General features: G+C 43.8%; 1 protein-coding gene across 2 annotated transcripts in view; it reads right to left on the bottom strand.

The window, feature by feature from the left end:
- The window catches only part of Me3 (malic enzyme 3), a 154,517-nt gene that overhangs the window by 76,280 nt on the left and 53,391 nt on the right, over positions 1 to 24,846 (bottom strand). For both annotated transcript variants that reach the window (XM_057756483.1, XM_057756484.1), the window contains 2 exons: positions 4,715 to 4,848; positions 2,840 to 2,989 (listed from right to left, as the gene is read on the bottom strand). In XM_057756483.1, coding sequence (XP_057612466.1) covers positions 2,840 to 2,989; positions 4,715 to 4,848 — 284 coding nt within the window. The remainder of the gene's footprint in view (positions 1 to 2,839; positions 2,990 to 4,714; positions 4,849 to 24,846) is intronic.

Raw genomic sequence — 24,846 nt, 5'->3', positions numbered from 1 at the left:
GTCGGACATTTGCCAGGAAGACTGCTCCAGCCTGCCTCACGTCAGAACACACCAAGGAAAGACACAGTCCTCAGATCCGCATTTCTTCCTGAGTTTCCAATGACTACAACAACACAACTTTTCAAAAGAGTAGCATCTTTTTTTCTGTTTTCCTTCCCCGCTCCCCAGTGAAACATTTATAAATTCCACCAAAATGGTCCTCTGTTAGGTCTGTCAGGAGGAAACTTCATTTCCCCAGAATTTGGTGGTTAGACAAGTCAGCCTTCTTCAGGTACTAGGCAAAGGAGCCATTTTCCCTATCCCTGGCCAAAGAGATAAATGGCTATCTAAGGTGCTATTAGCGTACCAAAGCTCATACTGGCCTCCTGGCTCCTTCAGTATCAAGAGTACTTGTCCACATTGACATCCTGGTTCTTCTCAGTGCTCCTCCCACCCTACCCTTGCTCCTGTCCATTTCCCCAGCGACTCATCTCTCTGTATAGCCATGCTATTTCAGCTATGCTTCTCCCTCCCTGGCTCCCCTCCTTTCTCCCTCTCTGCTCGGCTCCTGCTTTCTCTCACGGCCAGGCCCCGTCTACTGGCGTGCTCAGTCTACTTTCTCTCTGCTCTGGACTCTTCCACATGCCTCTGGCTGTTTTCTCCCCCATCTTTATAATCAAAACCTCCCCCTTCACCATATCCCAGTTTCTACCAGGTCAGCACCAGCCTTCCTCATGTCCCCTATTGACCCAGGGAAATCTAGTCATCTTAGTGGCTGGATTGGTTCCCATTTCTGTCCTTTCCTGACCTTAATTAGTTTTCTCTTGACTCCCTGGGCCCCCAATGTGCGCCCCCTTTCCTTAGCCAGATTGTTTTGTTTCTACTATTTATGCTTTAGCAATTTCAGACATGGATATTCTGAACTTCTGCTCACGCCACCCCCGTGACTCCCATTTCTCTGTCTCCCTTGGAAACTGTTCCTTTCCCCCAACTTTGATGTCTTTTCCTTCTTTTTGACTCACTGAGTTTAACTGAGTTATTTGCAAAGGTACTAATTGGGGTTATTTACTGGAATATGGGCATCTTATCATTGGCTATACCACTAAAGAAAATGACACACCCCCAGCACCCATTACCTGCTGGGAGTTCCTCAGTGATGGGCGGAGCCTCATGATCTCCTTCTATGTGTATGACACAAAGTCATGGCCCAGCTACTGCAGCTACAGTGAGCTCATGAAGAAAACGTCCCTGTCATGTCCAGAAGATGCTCTTGCAAACCCTCCTCCCAAGCGTCTGGCTCATATACTCTTTCTACTCCCTCCTCTGGATGTTTCCTGAGCTTTGGAGCAGTCGACAAAACACGTCTCACCTAGGCACAGCCTTCCACACAGACAACTCTTTCAAATCCCAGTCTCTTGCTATCATCTGTCCCAGCCCAGCACAAATGAGAAGTGGTCGCAGTCTCTGCTTACATGTTCCCTGTGTAACACAGGCTTTCAAAAGTGGTCTGTAGTCAGGTGTGTAACACAGGCATTCAAAAGTGGTCTGTAGTCAGGTGTGGTAGCAAGGGGTGGAAGCTAGAGGAAACAGTTTTGCTGTATCGTGAGTTTCCAGGCCAGCCTGGGCCACAGGAGAACCTGTCTTCAAACACTTAGCCACTCCGGGTGGTTGTGGTCATTGCTTAAATTCCAGCACTCAAGAGGCAGAGCTCTGTGAGTTCGAGGCCAGCCTCATCTACAGAGTGAATCCAGGACAACTAGGGCTACCCAGAGTAACCTTGTCTCAAGAAAACAAACCCCCAAAAGCAAGCAAGCAATAAAATAAAAAATTAAATCATAACAAATGAAAACAAAGCAAAACAAGAAATCTAATTTATAACTACTCTATAAATGTCAATCACGCATTAGTTTTGCAGCAGTTCTCAGCCTGTGGGTTGCAACCCCTTTGGGGTCAAACGACGCTTTCACAGGGGTCACCTAGGCCATTGGAAAACACAGATATTTACGTTACAGTTCACAACAGTAGCAAAATTACAGTTATGAAGGAGCAGCGAAAATAACTTTGCGGTTGGGGGTCACCACAACATGAGGAACTGTATTAAAGGGTTGTAGCATTAGGAAGGTTTACAACCACTGGTTTGCAGGATACTGTATATTTATAATGGCTTAATATGATATCCTATTACATATAAGATATCTAGACCCTTCTTTTATTGTAAATGCAAGAACTATGTCGTTACAACGATCAGGTACCTTGCACCGAGAATCACTGAGAGCATTCCTATTTTTCTGGCACAAACAGATTTATGCATATATTTTTTTTCAGTACTAAAAATGAAAACAAAAACTATTTCTTTAGAAAACTTCTCTCAAATCCTTTGGCTTTAGGAGAAAATGTGATGCCCTAGTTTTTGCTTGCAGAGTGACATTTTCAGTCGAATCTAAGTCAACTTCTAATGGAGGGATAGTGGTTTAAGGGCTAGAAGAGAGCGTGTGTTTGGTGTCCAGGGCTATTTTTTGTCCTCAATTATGCAGAGGTCTGTAGGTATATTGGAGACGAACAGGAAAAGGGGAAAGACATGGAGAGGTGACAGGTGGGGACTGAAAACAGTAGGAACTACTCCTCTGAGCAACATGTTGTCGTTTGGAGGTGGCGAAGATCCAATATCCCCTTGCTTACTTCTCAGTTCATTTCCAGGCTGGTGGCGTTATTTTACGGAGCACATGTTTAAAATCAAATGTCTCCTTGTTGGGCCATTGACTCTAACGTAGCCTCTAACAGTCAAGAAACAAGGACACTGGAAAGTATTTCTCACCCTCTACGGGCCAGCCTCTCGGTGGCCCCCTTAGTAGGTACTCACCGAGGACGGCGGAAGGTCAGACCATATTGCTGACAGGCCAGCCCCACCGTGGGTGTGTACACAATGGGCATGAATTTCTCCACGTCTGAGGTCAGCACTCGGTAGAAGAGCTTCTCATTGCGGTCTTGGAGAGTCATGAGAATGATGTACCTTGGAAAGGAAAGAAAACGCCAGCTGATCCCAGGGACACCACTACTTGGCCGACCCCCCTGATGACGTCATTGTGCTTAAGAATGGAGGCCTTGCTCCAGGAAGGAGTTACACTCGGCGGTAGCCACGCCCTCAACCCACCGCCCTTGTAGGGCATTCCATTTTCCTAGCCATTTGTGTACGTTTCTCTCCAATTCTGGACTCTACTCCTCTCCTCCCTGGAACCTTTACCAGCACACCACAGTCCCTATGGCTGGGGAGCCTTCTCAGCCTTCCTCCAGTCACCTGTTGAAACGAGAGTCTCTTGGGAGCAAGGGTGTGAAAGGAGCGCGAGCCGGGAGCAAGTGTGTTGAAAGGAGCGCGAACCAGGAGCAAGCCCTCTAGAGCTCTCAGGAACATGCGCACTCATCGCTTCCTGATCCTAGAGCATCATTTCAGGCAAGTGAGAGAGGCCCATGAAGTTGGAAAGCATTAAGAAGGTCAGCATTAGAGCGTAGCTTTTATAATTTCACATTTTAAGCAAATATTTGACTTTGGATGTTCATTCTTTTTGGTACATTTAGCAGGAGTTTCTGATGGTTCAAAGCTCGGGCATGGATCAGTTTGTTAGGATATCTGCTGTTTAACTTCTGGTTTGGTCTTCGAGATGAGGTGGCTGGATGGACAAAAGGGAGAGAATATTCGACTTGGTGGCAATGTGGTCTTGGGGTTAATGTGAGCACAGCCATGAGCTTAGTGCTTTAGGAGGGGCGACATGGTTGTGGGCAGGAACACGCTTGTTTCCTGCTTCTCAGAAGGTATAGGTGACTTGGAGGAGACACTGGGAGCTAGGTGCAGTATGAACCTCACATGCTACTGAACTTTGCCCTTTGTGGGCATTTAGCTCTATGGATGTAGAGAGAACCATTATTTTCTTAATATATATCTGCTAAAGTCCATAGCAAGATGATACATTTTTTTTTATAAAACAAACTTACCCAGAGTTTACTATGCCCCAGGCAACATTCTAAGTACATCATAAAGACATGCATTTAATTCTCATAAAACCCAATGAGTCAGATACCATTGGCACAGTCATTATACAGGGGAAGGACAGAGTTGGCAGAGTAACTTTCATTATCCAATGCAGGAAGGTAGGTTTCACCCATTCTAGAATTGGTCTTACATCTGCTAGGCTTTGCCATCTCTGAACTATGTATGGCAGAGAGTTAAATTCATAGACGCTGAAGTCAGGGTATTTAACTCTCATGCTGACTCATGGTGGGTACCTGGGTGGTGACTAACACCTTAGTAACACTTAACATTGGCCCAAAGACTCTGAACTGAGATCTTTGCGGTTGTGCCTCCACTGAGGAGTATTCAGAGGAGCAGTGCTCTTATTTGCTGCCCACGACCTTTAACACAGCATCTAGATCTTTCCGAAGGCATCCTCTCTCCATGTCCCCTTTCTCCACTGTTCCTTAACAGCCCCATCTCCTGACTCATCTTTGTAATCGCTCAGATGGCCTCCCAGACTCCGCTGGTCGAACCCTGGTTCATTTTAGCTGTGCTTCTGCTATAAGCCTCATCTCTAGGGAGACCGTAACTCTTTTTAGAGATAGAGAGCTGGATCTGAAGTCTCTCAGGTTTTCCTAGTCACAGAGAATTTAGAAGCCCTCTGGGAGCCTCAGGGAAGAGCAGCTCAGCCTCAGGACTGGGCACAGAGAACAGACTTCAGCTACTGACTTGTCCAAGTCGCTCGGCTGCTTCTCATAGTATCTCATGATGCGGAGGAGCTGGACATCCTGGCTGAGGAAGCAGGGCGGGATGAGTCCATGGATGCCGAGCTGCAGTCTTTCTTCAAGGGTAAAGGCCATGCCCTGGAGAAGAAGAAAGGAACACATATTTAACATATGTCCAGGATGTCAAGGGACGGACGTTCCATCCGTAGATAGCCAAAGTTAGTGTGAATTAGTAAGAAGGGATGGGCCCAAATCTCACCTCTGCTGTTTCAAAGGGGGCTGTCTTGTGCTAGTTACATTCAGGCCTCCCAATGAGACAAATGAGGAAGACAGATACTTCGGCAAGACTAGATTTTGCTTTTTTTTTTTTTTTTTTTTAATGAAGCTGAGGTCCATAGAACACCAGACTGTAGAATAACGCTTCTTCTGTGCCTCTTCCTCCGAATCCCCCTTTTTTACAATAGTGTGGAATGTATATCAAAGTTAATGGATAAACAGAGTGGCCCACCATACAGCTAATGCTTTTAGCTTACTCAGAGCTCCTCCACTGTGATCATGTCCACGCGCTATCCAGGACTCCATCCAAGCAAGCCACATTATATTTAGTCACTTTCTTAGGCTTGCGTTAGTGAAGACGATCCTCAGGTACCTTTAGCTTCTTACGACCTTGATGTTTTAGAGAGTGTTTGTCCGGTGTTTTGGACAATACTTCTCTACTAGAACAGGTTAAGCTTTTCTCACAGTTATGGTGGGGCTGTAGGCTTTCAAGGGAAGGCCACGGGAAGAGAGGGCATTGTCTCTGCTGGCATGGATAAAAAGCCATCAAGCTGAGCTAGGGCTTTCCAGCGTCTCCCGCTTTGGAATTACTCTGCCCTGGGAATTTGTGTGTCAGAATTGACACATATCAGGATAGACTCATGCACGGTTGGTTTCCACTTTGGCTTATGATCCAGCGTTGCCTTATTTACGTTATTGCTCGTATTGCTCCAGCTTTGGCTTTTGGGCAATCTTCCAGTTGATTTCAGTGCCTTTCAGTATCTTTTGACACACTCCCAAAATACAGTTTTGTTTGTGTTGAGTAATTCCTCACTTTCTGGAACTCCAGGGATGCTCATCTTGTATATTGCCTGCTCTGGTTCTAGAACCATCCAGTTCTTCTAAGATCCTTGAGTCTTTTTACTGTAGTTTGCTATTAGAAACCAAGGTTTGGCTGGGCGGTGGTGGCGTACGCCTTTAATCCCAGCACCTGAGAGGCAGAGGCAGGTGGATCTCTGTGAGTTCAAGGACAGGCTGGTCTATGGAGTGAGTTCCAGGACATCCAGGACTGTTTCACAGAGAAACCCCTGTCTTGGAAAAAAGAAAAGAAAAGGAACAAAGGTTTGGGCGTTTTTTCTTTTTTTCTTTTCTTTCCTTTCCTTTTTGGTTTCTTGCAAGTCAGACTTTCTCTGTGTAACAGCCCTGGCTGTCTTGGAACTTGCTTTGTAGATCAGGCTGGCCTCGAACTCATGGGCATCCACCTGCCTATGCTTCCCAAGTGCTGGGATTAAAGGCATGCACCACCATTGCCCAGCTTGGGCATTGTTTCTATTGTGCTTCTTGCTCTGAGGTTTCCTAGTTTGCACTGTCTCTCAGCCTCTAGAGCAGGGACACATAAGCATGCATCATAAAATGTGCAGCACGCATATTTGTAGATATTTCTATAATTCCTTTTTTGAGCCTAGTTAAGGTTCATACCTAGGCCTGTAAATCTGACCCACACCACTGGGGTTATTCTAGTCTGATTCCCTTTCTGATCTGGAAATTCTCACTCAGTCATGCATTCGCCTCCCAACATCTGCCATCTGTTTATTTAATCTCTTAGCTCCAGCAGGCTGATGCAGTAGGGTAAAAACCCTTAATTTTGACCGCTATGGGAAACGACTTTATAAGATAGAGTCTATAAGATAGACGAAATTCCTTTGCCTTTAGTCTTACAAACTCCATTCATTTCCAAAGCTACCTAGGCAGACACTTCCCCCTCCTCCATATTCGTGGAGATTGTTCTGCAAAATTATAACATGTATGAAATCCCATGGGCTTTACCTCTTCATCCCCTTTTTGCTTTGCCAAACCTCTGGCGGCCACTGATCTTTTGCTCTCTATAGTGCCACCCTTTCTAGAAGGCCTTGCAATTGGCATAAGAGAATATCCAGGCTTCCTAGGCTAGCTTCTTTCACTTAGGAACTCAGCTAACATAAACCCAGTTTAAGTTGTTAAGCACTTTAAGGCTTTTGTGCCTTTTCGTGACTACAATTCATTCATTTTATCAAGTAGCATCCCATTTGCATTTGTGCCATAGCTTATCTCTAAATATACACAATTATGTTCTATATTTTACTTATAGCCACTCCGTGAGGGACATTTAAAGATGTCCACTTTACAGACAAGAGGGCTCAAGCAAAGAGGTTTCCTAACTTGCTTTGTGCTGATTTGCCTCTCAAAAGCAGGGTGTATCCTGCGGCGTGTGAGGACATTTGGCAAGGCAGTTTTGCCATGATTATCCCAGGTTAGAAGGTAGTAGATCTGATCAAAGGAAGAGAGTTGGAGCGGAGGGAGCATGAAAGGCATCTTTCCTTTTTGTATGTGGTTTGAAGGCCAGGGCTCTCTGAGACTGGGCTCCCTATAGATTTATAGAATGGTAGCTACAGATCAACCCCAGCTTGCCTTGAAGACCATTTCTTCTCTGGGAAGTGCGTGAACTGTGCGAAAGGCCTTTTCTTGAGAAGATGACACACAGGGATGTGTTCAAAGTACTCCACACAAATCCCAAATCTGTTTTATCAAAGATTTTCCAAAGTTACTGAAAGGTTGGAGATGTGGGATTCAGAGGAGACACGAGGCAGAATGGGCATGTGTGGTTCAGAGGGGTCGCTGAGGTAGGAAGTCTTTTTGGGTAAGAGATTTACTAGAAGAGTTATTAATGGCATAGGTGTACATACATACAGACATACAGACAGCATGTCAGGACATATGTTAGGCAGCAGACCCATAAGGCAGAGTGAGACTCCTCTTTTAAAAAATATTTTTAATGTTATAATCACACAATTTCCTCTTCTCTTTCCTCCCTCCAAACCTTCCCATACATCCCTCTTAACTCTCTTTCAAATCCATAACCTCTATTAAAAAATTGCATTACAATATATGTTTGTGAGATATATATATATATATATTCCTAAATACATAACTACAACTTACTCAGTTCATATACTATTATTTGTATGCATATGTTTTTACAACTGAGGCTTCTTCCTTTTCGTTTTATAAACCTCAGAGGAAGTGGGGAGGTTTGTGCAGTCTGTCTCTGATTTCCAGGGTGTCAGGAGAGGGAAGGGAATTCTGGAAGGGATATGTTATTCAGACGATGTAAGAGAAGAAGGGCACATTTAGTTATGGGAGACCCTTGCACTGGTTGGCAATATGCCTGCTAATGGTGGCCTTGTGTTATCCTGGAGCCTGGCAACTTGAACCTGTAATTTCCTTGGAAACGTAACAATGGCATGTGCCATTCTAATGAAATCCAGATACCCGAAGATTCTGTTAAAGGGTTCGAGATTCAGAGACAGGCTTCTGGTGGCCACACTGCCCTTTTCTGTACAGCAGTCCTGAAAAAGAGGTTGCTGCAGGTAGGTATGGCCTGATCAGACTGTAGTCTCAGACCCAACAGTTACCAGTTTCAAACACCCCTGGTGCTTGCCAACAGCTTTGTAAGCAGGGGGCACCATGCCAGTTCCCTGATTCCTTTGTAAGGAACAACCTTGCCCACAGACTGGTCATCTTTATATTTTTCTTCCCCAAGGCAGGGTCTCACCATATAAACCTGGCTGTCCTGGAACTCATTATGTAGAACAGGCTGGTCTCCAACTTAGAGATCTGCCTGCCTCTGCCCCCCAAGTGCTGGGATTCAAAGTGTGTGCCACTAAGCCCAGCCAGACTGGTGACTCTTACCAAATACCATTAGGTAGGTGACTCTTAACTGATTTGGAAAGACTGTGGTTGCCTCTCCTTGGCCGCAGGGATCCCAGGGATTCCAGACATTTAATTATGACATCATCTTTGCTAATAGCCACCGTGACTTAATAACAGGCTTCTTCTCTCTACAGGCTTAAGTGTTTCTCTTGGCTGAATTCCATCAACTTCTTTTGTATTTGAGGAAAACGAATGACTGTTTAGCAATGGGCAATTTTAAAGATTTAAAGAAATTACTTCTAGAAGCTCTAGATTTATAAACTGGCAAAGCAGAAAGACAAGTTAGCAGTTCCGTGGCTCCAAAAGGGATAAGCATTTCTTTTTTGCAGGGGTACGGAGGATTGGATCCATAGCCTCGTGCATGCTAGGAAACACTCCTCTCCTGAGTTATATCCCCAGCCTTCTTTTTATTTTAACTTTGGGACAAGGTCCCACTAAATTGCCCCAGCTGACCCGCAACTCTCTAAGTAGGTTAGGCTCACTTAAACTTGTGATCTTGCCTTGGCCTCCAGTACCAGGGTAATATGGCGCCTTAGCAACCATTCACTATAGCAGAGGGGAAATGTACTAGGCTTGCATTTATCTGTAAGAGGAACACATTTTGCTAAGCGGCGCTCAGACTCTTGGTCTGCATGTCAGAAAGTCAATTTCCATAAAGTCTACTTGAGGTCTTGTGGTAAAAGTGGGGTTGTACAATGTGGAGGAATCAATAATGGGTAACCTACCAATCCTTGTCACAATGAGAAATTACAGCTTTTCTGGGCTTTGTAAACAGAGCTACAGAGGATATTATCTAGTTTCAACAAAGCCCTCAAAATTGGACAAATGGATTTTGGAAAATGAGTAATTTCATAATTAAATTTCAACCTCACTGTTAGCTGGAGAGCTGGCTCCGTGGGTAGGAGCACTTGCAGAGGACCCAAGTTCAGCTCCCAGCATCCACACCAACTGTTCCAACGGCATCTGATGCCCTCTTCTGACCTCCAAAGGCACCAGACACATATATGGCGCACATGCCTGCAGTTAAAACACTTATACACAGAAAATAAAATTTACAAAAGATTGACCTCATACCCAAGCAGCATTCCCTAGCTAAGATCTGCACATGGGGACCTACCGATTTGTTTCTGGTTTGAAACGTTTCAGCTGTTTGAGCATTCCCATTCAGTCATTCACCACCTGCTCTGACTTTTCCCAGGGAACCACTAGGCTGTTGCGAGACCCAACAACGGACGGGCTGTCACCTGTTTAATAACTGAAGGCTTGCGGCCACTCGACTGTCAGTGACTGGGCTGAGTCTGTTTTAATGTTTCTCTTACAGTCCCTGACTTTGCCTTGTTCATCACCTCCCTTCCAGTCCAGGCCCTGAACTCTTATTTGCCAACCTGCCCATGTTTTTAGGGCAGAGCTTACTGGTATCAGAGAGAGAATGTTTGCATAGATCTCACCATCAAACTCAGTGCTCAGAGGCAGCACCCCATCGTAGCTCCTGCTATTCTGAGATCCATTCTTCCTAACGCCTGATGACTGAGCTTTTCTGGTTTTCTTTGGCGATCTGCCTCGTGTCTCTGGACCCCCAGCTATGCTGTTCATCCGGCTACATCTTCTTGTTTATTCCATCCGTTGATTCCTATCTGTGCCAGGCCTGCCGTACTAGGCACCCGGGCCACAACTAGGAATAGTCTCTGGTCTCTGTCCTCACGAATTTACTTAAGCAGACACATGGCTCAACATGAAATAACAGTCAAGGCCTCCTGTCATGGTGGGTGAGGCTTTTCCCCTCACCTAGAAAATAGTGCTGCTATTTCATGTATTGTGGGATTAACCAATAAGGCATGCGAAAGGCTTAGCACTTTACATGTGCACGTAAAAAGCACTCTGTGAGCAGTAGTTTTTCTTATCACTATTATAATTTTGTTCAGGGGAGGTGACACAACAAAGCTCCCTAGCAGATGCTGGAGATGAGCCTTCAGGGGCTCTTCAGAGTTAGGCCGGAAGCAGGGCTAGAAATGCCATCATCACAGTACGATGGCTTGTCTGGCTCTGACAGGCATCTCCCTCCCACCATCACATCCATTCTGCCTGTCTCAACTGGACTCACCCCAGTGCCCCTGTCCATGACAGAGACTATACATAAAGAGCAATCACTAAATAAATACATGGATGGGGGAATGAACGTTATATGACAGACACTAGTTTAGATCCTGTGGAATCTGAGTGAAAAGAGAATATTCCTGATATCCATAAGCCCTAGGTGACTCATTCTTACAGCAAACTTAGAGTAGCGGGCCCACACTAATATATCAAAACGTCAGTCTGTTCAGTGTTGCTATGAGGAACATGAACACCTGCCTAGACAATGCAGTAGCCACTGGACACACATAGGAACTGGGCACTAGAAATGTGCCCAATGTAAATGAGAAATAGGATTTTAAGGTTCCTTTTATGTTAATTAATTTAGTAGATAGGTGCACACTGCTTTGGACAGGGCAGACCTTTGGAGGTCGACCGACCATTGGAGGTCGGTCCCAGCCAGGCCTAGTAGAAAGCATGGGAATTGAGTTCTGGGAGGTTCTGAACCTCTATATATATTCTGAAAAGTGAGGGACTGAGACATCAGACCCTTGGTCTTGTATCCTGTGTTATGATATTTAAATATCATGGAGATACTTGAATCCAGTACCATTCAGAGTAGTGGTTTGCTGTGTTGAGCAGGCTGAGAGAGCAGGGGAACTAGGAGCCAGAGGCAAACTTGGTGACAGACAGCACCCCGAGGGCTTCAGCTGCACCTGGGTGGCGATGTCAGAAGACTTCTAAAGGAATATGGGATCAAATTAAGGACAAAGAAATAACTTTTTAAAAAAACTGTTAAGTAGGAATCCATGCAACTAAAACCTATGAGGGGGCAGGAATTTTTATGGAAAATAACCGTTCTTTCCAAGAGCCTAAATAGGTATGCTTTGCAAATATCACAAACAATTGGTGTGTCTCATGATGGAGCTTTGTGGTTTCCGGTATGTTCTTACACAAGTAGGAGCATTCTGAAAGAGTTTACAACCTGGTCTATGGCTTTGTTGAAGTGTGGCCATGGAGAGGGGAAGTAAAACAAAGTCAATACGGGGACTGGGGAGGCTCAATGGTCAAGAGTACTTGTTCTTTCAGAGGACTGGGGCTCAGTTTCCAGAGCACACACACTGCATTTCCAGGGAATCTGACGCCGGTGCCTGCCTCTTACCCCCATAGGCAACACTCACACATGTGGTGCCCAGACCTTCATGAAGGCAAAGCACTCACACACAAAACAAAATGGATAAACCTAAAGAAAATTTTAATACAAGTCTTTAAGACACCATTAGGGATGCTCTCTTCTTAAGCCGTGGGCTTTGAAGGAGAGCCTCAGTAAGAGACGTTTGCACCAATGTATCTTGACATCCTAGAGATATAACGCTGATTGTAAAACTCCGGGCAGCACCTAAGCCTGACTGTGTTCCAGCTCAGCTGGAGCGTATTTTGTTTCAGACATTACAAGGTAGTAGTGTGGTTGGGGCTCCCAAGTGCCTGGAAAGTAGTCACACCTCTTTTTGCCCTTGAAGCATCTCAAGATCTTCAACTTCCTCCAACATTTTAAAAGCGCGTTCTGAATAGCAGTGATAACAATAGAACCAGCTACTACAGAGAAGCCAGTTTGGAGAGCGCACTCCAGGAGTGTATTTCTCAGCTCAGTTTCCAGTGCTGAGTCTCTAGGACCTACCAGAGACACACTGCACTGCAGCCGATCTTTTCCCATCTTCATGGAACATCACATAAACGAGCTGTGTTTTTCCAGGCCCTAGTTCCACCTATTTTGGCGAAGTGCCCAATTTATGCTTCCTCCCTTTCATGGGAATGTAGATGGCTCAGCAAAAATAATATGCCAGGACATAACTGTGTAAGTTATGTATAAGGGCTAGGGCTGTCAGTAGCTACAGGAGGAACAGAGACAGCTCCACTCACTCCTCTTGCCAAGATAAAAACTGTATCTGGACCTTTTGGGTTGGGGGGATGAAGTAAGTCCTACGGATAGGAGAATTTCGGAAAATAGAGACAAATAGTGGTCTATGCCAGCCTGGGATCCCCAATGGCTAGGTTCTGAGCCTCGTGTTCCTACAGAATCCGATGTATTTCTCACAAGTTTCAACCTCCTGCCTTCAAAGAGCCATTGGTAGTCCATCTTCCTTGGAGACAAGGGCTTGACTTGATCTTAATGTCTTTGACTCACAACACAGCTCTAGGTTTTATAACTTACACAAGAAGCATGAGCAAATGAACAGAGTACATGAGTCCCACATGACAGGGAGAGCTGTGTGGTGAAACCTGTTCTTACCCATCCCATGTGCCATGCCACCAATGGACACCACTGTCACAAATTCCCACCAAGAGATTTCCTCAAATTTCAAGTCGCACTAGTTTTGTAAGCATAGTTTAGTGAGTACCCAACAAGAGTCAGCTAATCCTAGTCATTCTTAAAAACAAAGGCTACAATGTGGCTATCTCTGCCAGATGCTTAGGGAGAAGTGGATGGCGAGGCAGACAGCGAAGGACTTTTCAAGGTGAATACTCAGCAAGGTGACCGTGAAGAGAAAGTGATAGGATTTGCTATACAAATACTATGCCAATCAATACTCTAAAGTCCTCTCATCCTCAACACACCTCTAATAGCGAGGGTCAGGGGAGGCCATGGGTGGAGAGAAGAAAAAGAGTGGTGTCCTACTTGGAAACTTTCTTGCCTGCTCTCCTTCACTTACCCTTTTCTCCCAGGACCTCTTCAGTTGAAGACTCAAGCCAACTTCCTTCTCCATGTCATGCCTCCCTGACTGAGCCAGTACAGTTATGATTTATTTGTGGCCTCCAGTCTCCTTCCTTTGTGCATTTTTATCAGAAGCAATGATAAGAAACATTTTTCTTCTCCCTACTGCTGCACCACCCTGAGTTTTCTTCAGTGTAGTCCAGGGTGGAAGATTCCCTTAGGCTGTCCTTCTCCCTGGGCCCCTCTTTATTCCAGGCTCATTTACTCACATTTGTCTCAGTGTGGTAGACCAGTTGTCTCTGGCTGGTAGATAGACAGATAATAAGAATCATGTATGTCTCTTCAAAAACTAGCATTCTGTCTGGAAGACCAGAGAACCATAAGTCTTTGTAAATTCTTTATGTGATTCTGACACTATTCAGATTTGGAAACTACTGTCCTAGGACATTTTTCTATCTGTTTTTTTTTTTTTTTTTTTGGAAATGAAGGAGGTAGACCCCAGAAATAAGAGCTTTAGGGACAATGTAAGCTTTCCTTGTTCTACCCTGGCTCAGTCCAGTAGCTAATGCTAGTCATTCCTTAAAAATAAAGGCAACGATGTGGCTAATTCTATGAGATATTTAGAGATAAGTGGATGGGGAGGAGGTGGTTGTTCAACATCCAATCCTGCCATCTTTCCCTTCAAATTGTCGGCCAAGCCTCCTAGATTCCTGTTGTGGTAGAGCCCAGGTTTCCATCCGCACACTAAGTGGTCAATATTGCCATTCTAAGTTACTCTAAATTTGGCTTTAACCTTTAGTGGACACAGCTGTGATTTGGAATAGACAAAAGGTTGCTTGTTTGTGTGGAGAAACAAGATTGCTTAGGAAGCCTGGGTTCGTTTTAATTAATGGAAACTACATATGCAGGGGATTGGGAAAGCAACATCAAGTGAGACCCTAGGGCCACACAAACAGTGTTTTTGGAGCCCTCTCAATAATCTGCTGAATCAGAAAGAGAAGCCTGGATCCTCTACATCTGAGGCGTAGAGTCCTGTGCTCATCAATGATCGCCTCCCTTAGAAGAGAGAAGACCATTTTATTCTTCTACTCATTTATTAAACAAGTGCCAGGCTCCTCTTCTGTACCAAGTACTTTGCTAGATGCTTGAGTGGCCACTGTTTACCCTCATCTGTGCGGAAAGGTCCTAAATCTTTGCTTAATATTGGTATTAAGGTTGGGCCTCATGTTAAACATTAATTTAGATGGATTTACTGCTTGAGAGGTGAAAGGAATCTTGGCCCAGTATCTTTGTTAATGATAAAAAATGCCTTACAGCCGGGCGGTGGTGGCGCATGCCTTTAATCCCAGCACTCGGGAGGCAGAGGCAGGCGGATCTCTGTGAGTTCGAGGTCAGCCTGGTCTAGAAGAGCTAGTTCCAGGACAGGAACCAAAAAAAACCTACAGAGAAACCCTGTCTCGAAAACAAACAAACAAAAAAAACAAAACCAAAAAAAGCCTTACGTATTTTAATGCTTTATTTTATTAAAAAATGTTCCCATCTGGCTTATGCCAATTGAATCTAGACAGGGCAGGTGTTATTATCCCCATTTACAGAAGAAGAAATTGAAGCCTAAATGGGTCATGGCAATGTGATTCCCAAGGGATATTCAAAGTCACATAAAAATAATAGCTATTTCTTTTGGAAGACTAGCTTCTGCAAAAATGTTGATAAGAAGAATCTGCTCCCGAAATACTCGACAACTCTGGAATTTTGTCCCCACTGCACAGGAGATGAATAGACAGAAAGATTCTGCATAATTCTCTTGGGAAAAGTCAGTGGCCGTCTGGATGCTGCACAACCCCATATCCCCAAGAGTTTATTATTTAAATTTTCGACCATGTTATTCTTGGCTCCCTGATGCCTCTCACTCAGCTGAACCTCACCAGGATAACAGCAGAGGAGCAGGCGAGAACAAAGGGGGCAGTTTCCTTCCTCCAACAACATAACTGTGCTTTGATGGGTCCAGCCTGGGAGGACTGGGTCAAAAAGGGAACTATAGCTAGAGTAATAAAACAAACAGTCATGCCTTGAGAGGGGCTCAGAATAGACCTTGTTCATGCATACCTGGTGTGTATTTGTGTGTGTGTGTGGGGGGGGGATGAGGGGTGGAGGTGCCAGAATGCGATATAACACAACTAAAGACAGTTATTAATAGTGCTGTTCTCTAGCTGTTGATGAAGCTTTTCTAGGCCTTCTATGGACCTAATCCTCATTCTCCTGGGTCCTGACCAGCTCTGTTATCTGACCATGTGAACCAGGAAGGAGGTCATTTTTCAAGAGACAAATGATCATTGTGTATCACAAATAAGGGTAACTAGTCTCTGTCTAGCACCCACTGGGGAATGGGTTTATAACAACTGCGCACATCTAAGTCCATTGTCGGTATTCTGGTTAGTTTTTCCTCAACCTGACACAAGATGGAATCATGTGAGAAGGGTGCTTACTGCTTGATGTAGGGGATCTATTGCCACACTCGTGAAGGTAGTCCTGGAGTACATAAGAAAACAAGATGAGCAAGTCACAGGAGCAAGCTAATAAAAGTGTTCCCCCAGCATCTCTGCTGCAGTCCAAGCCTCCAGTTCCGCCCCGAGCTCCCTTTTGGTATGGTGGTTTGAATGAAAACGGGCCCTGCAGGCTCATATATCTGAGTACTGTCCCCAGTTGGTGAAACTGTTTTGGGATGATTAGGACCTGAGCCCTTCTTAGAAGGAGTCTTGAGATTTCAAAAGACTTGTGCCATTTTAAATGTGTTCTCTGCGTTTTGCTTGTGAGTTAGATATGAGCTTGTAGTGGCTGTGTCTGCTGCCTATTGCTTGCTGCCTTTGCTTAGCCATCATGTACTCTAATCTTCTGAAATGCAAGCCTAGTTCAACACTTTCCTTTATAAGTTGCCTTGGTCAGGTTGTGTTTTTCAGAGCAATAGAAAAGTAACTAAGCCCCTTGGCCTCCACTGATGATGGACTGGAACCTGTAAGTCAAATCAACTCTTTTCTCCCTGAGTTGCTTTTGATCATAGTGTTTATTTCAGCAATGGGAAGAAAAGTAGGACTGTCAACATCTGCAAAGAATTCCTATTTCTCATGAAGTGGCTTCCAAACCTTCCTATCTAATTTATTGTGTGTTGGGGGCTTCTTTGTTCCTGGTTGCTTGGCCCTGAAATAATCACACAGAAACTATATTATTTAAATAACTGCTGGGCCCATTAATTTAACCCATTCCTAGTAATCTGTGTATTGCCACATGGTTGTGGCTTTTGGCATCTGTCCCTGGCAGGGTGACATAGCTTCTCTTTAACTCCTCTTTCTTTCTCCCAGCATTCAGTTTAGTTTTCCCCGCCTATCTAAGTTCTACCCTATAAACAGACCAAGGCAGTTTCTTTATTCACCAATGGTATTCACAGCATACAAAGGGAAATCCCATATCAGTCAGATCCAAAGGAGACCCCAATTCCCTAAACTCTAAAAGGCAGTCCAAATATCCAGAAATGGACTCAGTCTGGATTACAGTAGGATTTCTTGCAGTTAGATAAACTCCAGTATTTCTCAGGAACTTTTGGATCCAGTTCCCCTCTACCAAAGGGAGTCATTTTCCATGGGACATATGGGCTCCTGTGGGGCCTATTAGATACAAAAGCTCATGCTGGCCTCTAGGCTCCCTCAGTATCACAAGTACCTGTTACATCCCTCAAAGCCCATGCTGGCATCCTGGCTCTTTCTCAGCACTTCTCATCCCTCCCCCACCCAAATATCTTTCTCTGCTCTGGAGTCTTTCAAATGCCTTTGGCTATTCTCTCTGTCATATCTACAATAAAAACATTCTCCTTTACCATACTATAGAGTGGTCATGTCATCAATTTAGACAACTACCACTATGTAAGGAAGACCTTGAAAATATCCCCATTCTGCAGATCAGAAAGCTAAGGCAGAGACAATCCCAAACTGTGGCCCCAACAAGGTACAGAAACGAATCCTGAGTCTCAACTCTATCTCAACATGCTGACTCTTTAATTCATTTAAACATTCATGCCTTTAACAATCACACTTTGAATAGCAGATTTATCCCAGGTAGTTGGTGTTTGAGAGAGCATGTATATGTGTGTATGTGTGTGTATGAATGTATATATATGTACAATACATACATACATACAACCTTTACCTTTATGTATCACCAGTCTAGGCATCTTTTAATTCACACCAGTTTCCTTTACAGCCTTCCTATTTTAGAAGTAATTTAGATTTTTGTGGGCTAGTTTAGAGCCTGAAAAGTTGGGGTGATCATCAGAAAAGCACAGGGACCTTTTTTTTTTTCTGCCCTTCAGGTGAACACAGAATGATTTTTCCCATAAGAGGCAGGAGTCCACTAGCGAGGAGAACTGATCTGGAAGTTAGTTCCTGGGTTCAAATGGTGACTCAGCCTCACCTGTTGTGATCATGGATAACTTTCCTACTTTTTTTGAGTTTCAGTTTGCATATCAATAGAATGAAGACTGTAATAGCCACTTCAAAAGATCGTCAGGACACTTGCTTGGAGGCCCCTGTGTGATATGCCTGGCTAGTTAGTCCTTAGCCCTTGTGATAAACACAGCCGTGGCTGGGCACTTTCTAAATGCCCTGGGGAACATGTGGGTTCCCCAGCCAACTACTTACTTGTTTTAAAAATAATGTTCATCCTTTCAGCCTTTACCCTATGTTGGTTCTACTTATTCCTCGGTTCTCAGAGTTGAGATTCAACTTATTTGGGAAATATGAGTTGGTGCTCAATAAATTTTAACTGGTAGCCTAGCCATATCTAAGTGTAATGAAACAAACTCAATGGGGACTGGACTGAAAGCGGAAGGTTTGAGATCGCCTTTGGAATGGCATTCCATGTTTTATTAGATTTATTTTAAAAGAAGGAGGTGGGGGTCTCAAGCCATGTCAGTCTTTGTTTCCGTCAGCGTTTAGCTTCTATAACCAACATCGAGCTGTTTTCTTTGTTCCCTCCTGAGATAAAATCTGATCTTTGTACTTGATAAATTAATTTAGTATCCCTTTCTTTTAATTCCTCATTTCATAAACTTGATGGCCCTGGGATCTATGGGTCTAGGGACTTTTTGTACACGGTAAAACACTCTTGTCTGTTCGTGTTTTCCAGGAATGTCACTGGAATGCCTGCACATGTGGCTGGGCTCTTCCAGAGTAACATCTCCTGCTCTGAAGGAGGCCATGTTGACATTCTCTGAGACCCGCAGGCTGACCTCTCCTCTAACTGCTCCAAGGAAAACAGCCCCATGCCAGAAGCTATATTTAGTGTCATCAGGCTAAGAGACTCTTCTAAAACCTATATCCTGTGATAAGTAAAGTCAACATTTGAAATCTCCTTTAATGACTTCAGCTACCCCGCAGGGGCAGTGAATTCAACATAGTGAATAGCTTTACCATTCTCAGAGCAAGCATGCTTTCCCATGCCTGTGTGTATGGATGTGGGAGACCCTCTGTGGGAAAGCCTTCCCATGCCTGTGTGTGTGTGGATGTGGGAGACCCTCTGTGGGAAAGGCTTCCCAGGCCTGTCTGCCCATTACTAGAGTGGGTTCAAGGGGAGGGCATGACCTCACATTTAATGAAATGTTGATTCTCAAAATTCAGTTGTGTATCAGGAGCGCCTTAGTGACTGACTTTTATTTCAAGTCTAAACATTATGACCTCAGCAGGATTACCTGCACCACCCACATGGAAAGTTCTGATGAAGACTTAAGCCTCAACTCTCAAGTTCAGGAGACAAGGTGACTCCTTCTGTGGTCTCTGAAAAGTACCTGAGTTGACATAATTGATTAGGACAGTTTACAAAGGAGAAAGAATATGTGAGATGCACCTTTTGGATGAGAAAAAATTGTAAAAAAGGGAAAACACTGTTATTTGATATAACTATTAAGATAATTGACTTAAGATAAGAAAATTTCAAAAGCACATTGATGCCACTGTCCTGCCATGATTTTTGAAGGAGATGAAGAAGAAAGAAGAGAAGATAAAGACCAGGAAGAAGAAGCTGGGTAGGGATTGTTCAAGTCAAGTAACTTTGCCTTTTTGCAGTTAAACCTTGGTGAGAAACCAAGACTAGAGATTGACTTTTTATAGAGAACAAATCTCTAAGCCATACCCCTCTCCCTCCCCTTACAGCATTTTAGTGGTTGAAGATTACTGTGAACCCGATAACCTAAGGTTTATAAATAAGGGTCTTAGAACAGGTTCCTCACTGCTGTTTTGCTGATTGGAACCATGTTGCCCATCCTGCTTAATCAATTTTATCATTGTTTCTTCCTCATTTCCTTTACTCATTCGTTTATCCATTCATTCACTTTCACTCAATCATTTTTTTTTTCAGGGAGTACAAATTGTGTGGGATGGATAATGCTAGATTCAAGAAAAAAAAGGAAAGTCCCCAAAATAATACCCATTCAGGTAGAACTCACTCACAAAATGCAAGGCAAAGTGATTTGTCATTCATTCAGAACAAAATGATACCATTTTTTTAAATACAGAAAGTTGTGGAGCGAACATTTGCTTTGTATTATATAGTAGAGTAGGCAGTGGGAATGCAGTTGGAAAAAACACAAGTGTGCTTTCAAAAGGGGGTGGCAGTACTCTAAAATTACGCATACAATTATTGTAGTAGAAGAAATACTACACAGCAGCTGCAGGCAATGCGACAACAGTATGTAAAGAACTGGAAGCACGGATGTGGGTGGCTTTGGAGGTGTGTGCATGTGTGTGTGTGTTCATGTGTGTGTGTGTGTTCGTGTGTGTGTGTATGTGTGTGTTCTGTGATTAGATGAGGCTTCCATCAAGAAACCATATTTGAAATAATACCTGGAAGATAAAGAGTTAATTAACTTCAACAAGAGTGTTGGGGAAAACAGATATGTACATGCAAAAATTGATATTGGGTTCTTATGCACAGAAATGGATTAAAGAATTAAAGCATTAGACTGGAGACTAATATTTCCCAGGGAAAAAGCTTTACGTCTTTGGTCTGGAAAATAATTTTTTAAAGTTGGTATGAAATCCTGGGAAACAAAAACTAAAATTACAAGTGGAGTGACAGCAACTCATAGCCCTGGGCACAGCCAAGTTAGTGGGCAGCACACTGGCTGGTGATCTGAAGAACCAAAGAAAATATTTGTAAACCACACAGCTTAAAATATAAAGAGAACTTGACTCAGTGGAAACATTAATAACAACAACAACAACAACAAAAACCCAAATCAAAACAAACCAAACCTAACTTGGCCCTTGGGATATTCGTCAGTTGATGAGATGTTTGCTCGGAAAGCCATGCTTAGTGCTCCAGCACCATAGAAACAGAGTGTATAGACATACATTTCTAATCCCAGTGATACAGATAGGCACTGAAGTTCAAGATCTTCTGTGGTAGTTTGAATGTAATTGGCCCCCATAATCTCTCATAATCTCATAATAGGGAGTGGCACTATTAGGAGATGTGGCTTTGCTTGAGTAGGTGTGACCTTGTAGGAGAAAGGGTGTCACTGTGGAGACAGGCTTTGTGGTCTCATATATGCTCAAGCCATGCTCAGTGTCTCAGTTCACTTCCTGTTGCCTGCAGAACAAAGATGTAGAATTCTCAGCTCTTTCTCCATCACCATATCTGCCTGGATGCCATCATCTCTCACCCTGATGATAATGGACTGAACCTCTGCACTGTAAAGCACACCATTAAATATTTTCCTGTGTAAGAATTGCCGTGGTCATGGTGTCTCTTCACAGCCACAGAAACCCTCATGAAGAAATCATTCTTGATTCCACAGTGTGTTTGAGGCCAGACTTCAATACATGAGATGCTCTCTCCAAGAAGGAAACAAAAGCAAAGCACAAAATGTCTCCTCTTCACCCCACCAACTTGAATAAAATAGAGGCAGAGGACTTGAACAGACATTTCTCCAAAGGTCATCAGGCACAGGAAAAGACATGCAGTGTCATTAACGATTAGGGAAATGCAAATTAAATGTGCTATCACCTTACCTGTGTGAGGATGGCTATTATCAAATAAAATAGAATAAGAGCTGACTGGAACTCTGCCTTATTGGTAGAGATGTAGAATGCTGCAGCTCCCATGGGAAAAAAGTAAGGGGATTCCTCAAAAATGAAACAAAATAAAAAGTCTGCCATAAAATCTAACAATGCTGCACCTGATATTTCTTTTCAAAGAGTTGAAATCAAGGTCTCAAACAAATATTAGCACTCCATGCTCATGCAGCCCTGTTCACAACAGCTAGGGAGTGGAGACATTTCAAATATCCCTTGATAAATGAATGGATTAGAAATATGGTTTGCATGTTCATGAGAGAACATTGTTCAGCTTTGAAAACAAAGGAAACCCTGCAAGGTTAAGCAACGTGGAACCTCGAGGTCATTACAGTTACAGATGGATAAATACTACACGGTTGCACACATCTGATGTTTACAAAATAGACTATATGTGGTTGCCATGGACTTAGGAAAGGATGAAATAAGGGCAAAATTTCAGTTATGTGAAGTGAGATCCTAGAGATCCATTGAACATATTTGTACTTACAAATATGGCTTACAATAATATTTGAAGTGTTTTATATTTATATGTCTATTTCAAAGGGTAGGTCTTATGCTAGGTGTCCTACAATAGCAGTGGCAGTAGAGGTAACGAAGAGAAATGCTATGGTAAAGAACAATTCTATATTTTTAATATAACAACAATAAGGACAGCTCATTAGGCTGAGTGGATGAGGCAGAGTCCAGTTGTGCTCTCTAGGTGGAGTTGAGTCAGGTCCTCAAGGCTTGGGGGAGGAAAGAAGCATATGGTAGCAGGGTTGTGAGGTGTGTGGGTAGCTGACTCAGGGCTAAGGTTCGCAGCCTTAGAGCAAAATGAAATCACTAGATGTTTTCAACAGAAGAGAGACGCAATAAATTCCCCACCCTGCCACCAAAGCTCACTTTGTCTATAGCAACAGGGGAAATTATGGTGGGGACTAAGACCGGGCTGATGAATTGAGTTTCCTGCAATTGTCTGGATAAGATGAGACGGCAGCCTAGGTTCAGATGATGGAACACAGACGGAGAGCAGTATTTAGAAATGAAACAAACAGCACCTAGTGGCAGATGAGCCTTGGGGTTAGATGAGAGAAAGGGGTCAGGAGTCCAAGGAACACTGTCGTCGTAACTGGATGGCTGATGATGGCATTATTCAGATAGGACAGAAATGATGAAGACCACAGTTATTATAGAGAGACTTTTCTCATATTTTATCTCATATACGCTGAGTTTGCTTTTGATACATCCACTTAGATGCCTTGTAAGTAGCTGGATGTCTTAAAGTCTGTATATCTTGTTCAGTTCTTTTTATAATATTTTCTTGAGGTTTTTTTTCTAATGAAAATAAAATGTCTGTTTGTTTTGCTTTGTGCCCCAAAGAAGTATTTGGAGAAAAATCCTGGGCTAGATATTTGTTTTGTCTTCTTGTCCTGCAGGTTCAATTTATTCTGTAATGGACAGCCAGGTACTTGCTTTGCTTCATCCTTTAACTGCTGCTTTGGGATATTTTTTTCTGCATTCTTTTCCTGCATCACTTCATGAGAAATAACACGAATAAGGGATGTTGTGCACCACAGCTTTACAGCGTATTCAGTTGCACTAGGGCTCAGATAGCTACACTGAAGTGTGTGGGCTTCACACTACAGTGACAAGGTGCATGGACTTTTGAGGTCAGTGGGGGTTTAAACTGCCATCTCCAGCTCTTATTTCTTGTATCTAATTTTAACATAGCTGATGCACTTTATAGCACCTCTGCTGATGGAAATGTTGCTTCAGGTGGGTGGGTCAGGGATGCTATCCATTGGTTGGTTATTGCTCATGTTTGCAGAGGACATTATCAGGTAACCCAGGAATACCATAGCATGGAGCATCAGTGCTATCAACACCATGAAAAGACTCCATTATTTAACCTATACCTTTTTGTTTAGCGTCTGTTCACTATGTACGTGACTACCCATGCCTATGGTGGTAGATAAGGGAATGTGCTTTGGCTCAGGAGCCCACATCCTAATGAGGCAATATGAAGAAATTGATGCCATTTAACACAACGAGCAGCACGGATAGAGAATATTCAATACGTGGGATTGTAGAATACAGACAAGCTATCTCCTTGGGGGCTTGGAGTACATGTGTAGGTGGTGAAGACATGCCTTTGAAATATTATCTTTAGACAGCTCTTCAAGCCTGAGGACATGACATAGAAAGCTAGAAAGGTACAGAGCCACACAACCAGAGGAAGGTTAGTTTCTCATCTGGGAGGTGAGGGTGACAGTGTAGCGGTGTTAGGCAGGAAGGCCAAAGATATGTTGAGCCAGGTGAAAATGAGTTCTGAACAGTTGCACCAACTGTATTTCTTTGGAGGCAATGGGGATTGGGTGAAGATATTACTGTGTGACCTCAAGTATGTGCTGAGCACATAGTTGATGGACTAAGGGTGACAGGGAATGAGTCTAGCAGGTAAAAATGGTCCCCTTGTCTCTAAGTGGAGGGCTGGAGAGAAGCACAAGCTGGAGATCATGAGGCAGTAGTAACAGGGCTGTTGCCATGGACTGTGTGGAAATTTAGCATGTGGAATACTAAATGTGAATCTGGTTCTCCATAGGCCTCCCCTTACCAGATGGACTGGGCCCTCTTAAAAGTCATGGATTGAAGCTCCCATTCTCAGTACCTCAGCTTGAGACTGTGTTTGGAGAAAAGTTTTAAAAGAGGAACTAAGATGGAGTTGTCACGGGAGGGCTCGATACAATATTGTTGGGAGCAGTGAGACCCCAGATCCTGAATTTCTTGTAATCCCCTGATCTGAGTGCCTACAGCTGCTCTGAGCACGAGACCTTCAGGAGTTCCTGATGGCAGGAGAGTGGTTTCTGGTGGGTTTGGCTGGGGCGTGACTATCTCTATATAATGTGCCCCTGAACACAATAAAGGGAGCATTCTTGGGGATTTCAAGGTTGACCCGTGTCGCTGTCTCTCTGTCTGTGTGTGTCTGTGTATTTTAACCTCCAGCTCCCTTGCCCGAATCTTGCGAACTGGGTAATAGTGCACTGAGCGCAGACGTGGGGGCACGGTGCGAGGCACAATATGACTGTTGTCCCTACAAGAAATGGAACTCAGGACATGAACGCAGAGGGATGACCTTGTGAAGACAGAGTGAGAAGGTGGACATCTCCAAGCTGAGAGGCTGAGCTCAGAACAATCCCAGCCTGCAGGCATCATAATCTTGTAGCCTCTTGAAATGTGAGAAGA

Source organism: Chionomys nivalis, chromosome 23 (genome assembly GCF_950005125.1).
Source record: "Chionomys nivalis chromosome 23, mChiNiv1.1, whole genome shotgun sequence".
In the NCBI taxonomy this organism is placed as follows: Eukaryota; Metazoa; Chordata; class Mammalia; order Rodentia; family Cricetidae; genus Chionomys; species Chionomys nivalis.
The sequence above is the reverse complement of the archived record's forward strand: the minus strand, read 5'-3'. Positions and strand labels throughout refer to the sequence as shown.